A 6717-nucleotide genomic window follows, 5' to 3' on the forward strand; every position below is an offset into this window, starting at 1 on the left:
AGGTGTGTATTAAAAGTATTGTTAGCACTCCCCAACGAATGTAATATACTAATATATACCAGTGTGTTAGAAGTGTTTGTTTAATTTATTGTCTTTTTTACAGCTATGGAAGCACCAGTGATCATACTCTTATCTGTTGGATCAATATTTAATATTAGCACGTTTATTTCCTTTCCTAACAACTACCACATCAAAAGTCAAAGGCCAAAAACACAAGATCAATGTTTTGTTTTGTGAACCCAGAAAGTTGATAAAAATGAAGCACATGAGTCATAATCAGAATAGATAGATAGATAGTTAGTTTATCACTACTGTTTTTCAATAAATATAGTTGAAGTTGTGATGGCAACAATGGGAAGTGAAGCATGGAAGGCCCATTTGGGCATGGCAGTTGTACAGCTATTCAATGGTGGCTACCATGTCATTACTAAGGTGGCCCTTAATGCTGGAGTCAACCAATTAGTCTTCTGCTTCTATAGGGATCTCCTTGCTCTCTTTGCTCTTTCTCCCATCGCTTTCTTCCATGAAAGGTAAGCCATCTTCTTTTAATTCTCTCCTTTCCTTTTCTTTCATTATTTACTTACTATGCTATATTTCACATTATATTATAAAGGAAAATGTTAACAAGTGCCCTGAGAGCATTGTTTAAGCATCTAAAAGTAGTAACTTTTGTATTGGAAATTGTACGGTTATAACTTCAACAAATATTTGACTTATACTCCCTCCGTTTCATAATACTTGTCTATTTTAAAGAATAATTTTGTTTCACAATACTTGTCACTTTCAAGTTTCAATGCAACATTAATTATTGTCTTGTCAATAATACCTTGCATATTTATTGTAGAGAGAGAAAAAAATAAAATGAAATAATAAATGATTAAGGGTATTATAGAAAACACACACATATTTTCATCAAAAATAACAAAATTTATTTAGTTTCTTGGTTAATGCAATTTCTCCAAAATAGACATCTATTTTGAAACGGAGGGAGTATTTTCAAAACATAATTTCTTTTTATGGTTCCTTAAACAATGCCCTTAGGGCACTTGTTAACAAGACCCTGTTATAAATATATATTGCTTCATAAAAAGGATATTAAGGTAAATTTCATATTATTTTGCACATTTAACTAAGCTTTACGGTCAAACTTCAGAATTGGAATTTCAACAACCTGAAATGTTTTTTACCTTCTTGGTAGAAAAAGATAACAAAGCTTTTGATCCAAGGCATCTCTGGTTTTTGACACATATGATTATATTTGAGTCATTTTTTTTTTTTTAAAAAAAAGTTATTCATTTTTTTAAATTATTATCAATATCGATATGTCAATATCGTGTCTGTGTCTAGAGCCAAGGGAGAGGGGGGGACATGCAAGAGCCCCCAATTTTTATAATTAGTTCATTTGAGAGTTACATATATAGTCAATTAATTACTTTATGACCTCATGATTGGTTAATTACTAAGCAATTTTTACATGAAAATAGTTGCTCGAAAATGTGATGCGCGAGTGTGATGTGTGGCACAAGATGTGGATATGTGTTGGCTACTAGGTAGACTAAACAAAAGATGAAATTGTAGAGGAGTTATACTGAATGAGAATTTTGAGTCGTGCAAAATATATCATATAAATGCATGAGTTTTTCTAATGATACCCTGAACTTTGATTCTTGTGTCCGTCACGGTCTGTGTCAATGCTTCATAGCTGCATGAATTAAACTATTTATGCTACAAACAACTATCCCGTAATGAATCACATCTAATGACAGATAATTTAACACCAAATTATTCTTAATGATTTGACCCCAAGTTTTGTACTTGCGAACGCTTTTATGAGTTAGGAATTGGGATATTGCTCACTTTATTTCTGATTTAAGTATTCTAATTATACAATGTGAGTGTAGACAGACAAGGCCACCCATTACTAAGCAGCTATTGATGTCATTCTTCTTTCTTGGATTAACCGGGTAAGGTCCTTGCTATAGCATCTTATTTCCTATTTTTTTCTTATACTAATGGCATGCGAGTGATACTTTTTCGTTGTCGATTTATCATCAGGATATTTGGCAACCAGCTGTTGTTTCTTATTGGTTTAGGTTATACAAATCCAACTTATGCAGCTGCCTTACAGCCTGCTGTTCCAGTCTTTACCTTTCTGCTTGCTGTGATCATGCGGTCAGCTTCACTCTTATCAACTTCTACTTTGAGTCTTTTATGTATTTCTTACAAATGTGTCACATTTACTCTTTTTTTTACTTCTAGTCCATCTTTTTCTAGAACACATTACACATAGGCACAAATGCACATTCATAAATGTAGTGCAGAAATCCGTGTATCAGTTAAATTATTCAAATATATACATGAAGTAATGGCATAGTTTAATCTTATGTATGCAGTGTAGAAAGAGTGAATTTGCAGAGTATTGAAGGTCTGACAAAGGTTGGAGGGACTCTTATATGTGTTTCAGGTGCCATATTTATGGTTTTGTATCGTGGTCCATCGGTGATAGGATATACCGAACCAGTCATTATACCACAGAATGAAATAATCGTCAGTGGTCAGCCAGAGCCTTCTGCATGGTTGATTACTGGTTTACAGAATCTTGGATTGGATAATTTTGAACTTGGAGTTGTGTTCTTGATAGGCAACTGCACGTGCATGGCTGCTTTCTTAGCGATTCAGGTATCTATCTTTTTTGTTATATCCATTAAATGATTTTTTTTAATTCATTAAGTAACTGTTGCTATCATTAGCAAGTTTAATTAATTTTCATTAATTATTTTCAGGCACCGGTACTAAAAAAGTATCCTGCAAATCTATCTGTGACAGCATATTCATTCTTCTTTGGAGTTGTACTAATGGCGATAGTCTCGTTATTCATGACTGATTTGTCAAGTGATTGGATTTTGACAGAATCAGAAATACTTGCTGTTGTTTATGCTGTGAGTTACCATGACTTTAAATCAATATCCAATTTCATGAACCATTATTAGCCATTGCTGCTATAGATCATTCTGTCCATTCACTTCATAGAACTATTATGGCCACTGTCTTGCTAGGCTAATTTTAGCGGGAAAAAAAAATCCTCAAAATGACAAAAAGTTTATGTGAAACATTCACAGGCAATAAGGCAAGTTCTAGTTTATTTCTATCAATCAAGCAAGCATGCATATTAAGAGTGTTACTGAAAATTGTATTTAGGTGATACAACCTCACTTTGTTTCCTTAAGGATGAAAATATCGATATTATTATTCATTGTTCCATCAGATACTTTTATCGTCTAATAGATTTTTTAACATGTGGATTGTGACATATTGTCCTTATTTGCTCAGGGAATTATTACATCTGCATTTAGTTATGGAGTCATCAGTTGGAGCAACAAGATATTAGGGCCAACTCTGGTTGCCCTTTACGTTCCACTTCAACCCGCATTTGCTGCCATATTGTCTCAGATATTCCTTGGAAGTCCAATTTACTTGGGAAGGTATAGTATATATAGCTACTTTTACTTTCAGTTACTGATTCATGCATTCTAAATGGCTACAAGTCTACTCGTCAACTGCAAAGGGCAAGATTTTTATGAAAAGAATGAAAAACTACAATAAACCACTTTCTATCTTGAAACAATTTTTAATAGATAGGACTTAATAAGATGTTTTATCTAGTTAAAACTAATGAAGTTCTTCCTCTTTCTATTTAATTCATTCTGAAATTATGTTATCGAGAAATTTCTTATTATTCTCATTTTTATTATTCATGTGACAACAGTATCATAGGGGGGTGTTTGATCATTGCTGGTCTGTATACTGTTACCTGGACATCTTATAAAGAAAGGCGGGCAATTGTTGGAATTACTTCTCATGTCTCTGGGACCTCTGAACCACTTATTATTCAGGAAAAAAGTGCACACCATAGAGGTGATATATTTCCAGGGTCCTCCAGGTCCCCAAACCCAAAATCATATGATTGAAAGATGTATCATAGAATGTCGATAAAGGACAGCCTAGTGCATGAGGCTTCCACCATGTGGAGTATTTAAAAGTAAATGTACACTGTCTTATCTCTGCAAGCGGATAAGTTGTTTTTATGATTTGGACATGTGACTTCTAGATCACAGGACACCAACCTAATCATTGTGCAACGACTTGCGGCCCTCTAAATCATAAAATGTAAATGCCTTGTAAAAGATTGGTTATGTGAGTGTGTTTCTTTAACCCAGCAATCTGTGTTGAATGTTGTCTTAGAACAAATTGTCAATGTTAATTTTAAAATGCAGTTTATTTTTGAGGTTATTGAATGCAATGTTACAGGCTACCTAGAGGAACCAGCTTGTATCCTCATCATGTGTAGCTCTATCTGATTTTCAATCCCATTTCTTCCTGGATAGTATGTTACCCTTTTTTTATCACTTTGTTCAATTTTATCCTAAACAAATGAGCGAACTCGAGAAAATTTACTTATGGAACTTGAGAAGTTTTTCTGGTTGAGAGCGATGAAATTAGATCAATTCATTAATAATAACGTCGATGTGAGTGAAGTTGAGAATGCAATGTGGATGTGAGTAATGTTAAAGAAGTCAATGTAGATGTTCATGCTTTTGAGTGAGACCATGTGGAGGAGTGTCACTCAAAAGCCTATATTCATGCAATACTCCATCTACAAAACTATATCAATTAGGCTACTATAATCCAATTTGTGTGATAATCATGTATAACCCTTGCTCCATGTATGGAACTCTTTATTGTCATTTAAAATGTTACTTCTCAGAGCAAATCCTTTGTGAGTTCTTCAACAAGATCATTAGTTATAAGACTTTCTATCTCTCTTTCCATATATTGACCTCATCATTGATAATTCCAGACAAAGGGATTGGACTCAAGTGTTGAGCCACCAAATTATCAAATGAACAAAGAGATGTATCAGGTGAAGGATATAACGAAACGCCAGCAACATGGACGAGTTGCATAATTTCCTTTTGAATCTAGACAATGTCAACGGTGGTCCAAGAACGACTGAAAGTGATTCATTTAACAATCTTGTGGTCTAGTTTGTTCTCACTTTGATCCTTCATAGAATTTTCACCATTCTCGATCAATTTCTTATGAGATTCTTCCACTTCTTCAAAAACAGAATTTCCAATAGGCTTTGCATATGTGTCCCTCTTAACGAAGATTTATTCCAGGAACCAAAGTATAAACCAGAAGCAACAAGTAAATCTCTTATGTAAGATTCTGCTGGATAGTGAATTCCAGCAGGTTGATTGAGTTGCACCAATTCGGACTCAGAAGGTTTCTGTTTTATAGTGAATTCCTCAACTTCAACAGAATCAAGTTGATTGAGTTGTCTCCTTAGCTCTGTCAAATCAACAAGCAATGAGATCTCTATCAGAAAGAGTTCGAAAAAATATTCACACTGCATTGAAAAAAATATTATTGGTCGATATAATTGCGTGTGAAGTAAAAACATAATAAAACAACATTAACCACCTTTTTCTTGAATCAAAACTATGGTATCATTGCTCAATGCTTGAAACTTAAGAATTTTATTGTACCATTTAAACCAGATCTGATGTCTTTGAAAACTTTGTGGCACAACAGTATTGTTTCTTGCTGACAGATCAGGAGTTTGATATTGGACTTAAATATTCGATTCGCCTCCAAAAGTCTTCATGAACACTGCTGCACACATATGCAGGACTAGGAGGTACCTCGGTGTAGTTCTCCTAAAGAGCATGTAGCAGAAAATCAAATGACCGTTTATACAACACCTCTGTATGAAATATAAAGGTCATCATGGTCAACAGGCAAAAATAGTACGTTCGTTCCTTTTTATTTTCGTTTTAAAATTATTTACACATAATTAAACAACAAATAAATATGAACGAATTCTTATGCAGAAGCGACATTTAAAAAGGAATGAGGATTGGAGGGAGTATGATGCACTTACATGTCTCTCACCACCGTCGTTCATAAGAACTGTTGGAGCATTTTGATGTCTCTCATTGTCGGACGGTATTCACTATTCAGTGCCATGTGATTCTACCATTGATTGATATCTCTTGCCGAAAATCCCCCCTCTTAAAGCAAAACTGGATCTCAAATTGGAGACTTTCTCTTTAATATTATTAAATCTCTCCTTTTTCTGTTTTTTAACATCAAGAGACATAGTTTCAACCGCTTCAAGTTTCCTCCGAATATGAGCCCCGGTTAAAATGTGTCGGTCCTCTAGAAGAACCTTTCCAAATGATGTTCCTGATCTTGATACATGAGCATACAATGACCTTACAAGGTTCCTTGGAGACAACAACTCGCTTTGAGGAACAATATGTTGTTGTCTTGTTTTGTTCATGATTATAGTTGGATTATACATGGTGTACATGAGTTAGCCAAACTGATAGAGGATTTTATGCCTCAAGTTCTACTTGATGATCATTCAGCTTATTCCAACTTCCATGCACCTCAAAAAGGCCCTTCCTTTCTTAAAACATTTGGCACTACAATAGTTTCTCTAAACCTACACATGTGGCTTTTCCTTCTGCTCCTTCATTGCATATAATGCTAAAGCCACCAGCTGCTTCCCCTCGTCCTCAAGCCTTCATTGCTAACACTGATCCTTCAGCTACAAATTTGCTGGTATCCAGATGGTGGTGCTTCCCATCACATCACTTCAGCCTATTTCTTCTTGCATCTATCACTGATAGACAGCGTAGTTCTTCTCGT

General features: G+C 34.6%; 1 protein-coding gene across 1 annotated transcript; it reads left to right on the top strand.

Annotated features, from left to right (window-relative positions):
• The first annotated feature begins 101 nt into the window (after positions 1–101).
• LOC11405505 (WAT1-related protein At4g19185) lies at positions 102–4365 on the top strand. The gene is made up of 7 exons (XM_003612419.4): positions 102–530; positions 1902–1964; positions 2056–2172; positions 2394–2679; positions 2784–2939; positions 3331–3482; positions 3767–4365. The coding sequence occupies exons 1-7, from the start codon at positions 343–345 to the stop codon at positions 3966–3968; spliced, it is 1164 nt and encodes a 387-aa protein (XP_003612467.2). The 5' UTR covers positions 102–342; the 3' UTR covers positions 3969–4365.
• Positions 4366–6717: the final 2352 nt, after the last annotated feature.

This window comes from Medicago truncatula, chromosome 5 (assembly GCF_003473485.1).
Source record: "Medicago truncatula cultivar Jemalong A17 chromosome 5, MtrunA17r5.0-ANR, whole genome shotgun sequence".
In the NCBI taxonomy this organism is placed as follows: domain Eukaryota; kingdom Viridiplantae; phylum Streptophyta; class Magnoliopsida; order Fabales; family Fabaceae; genus Medicago; species Medicago truncatula.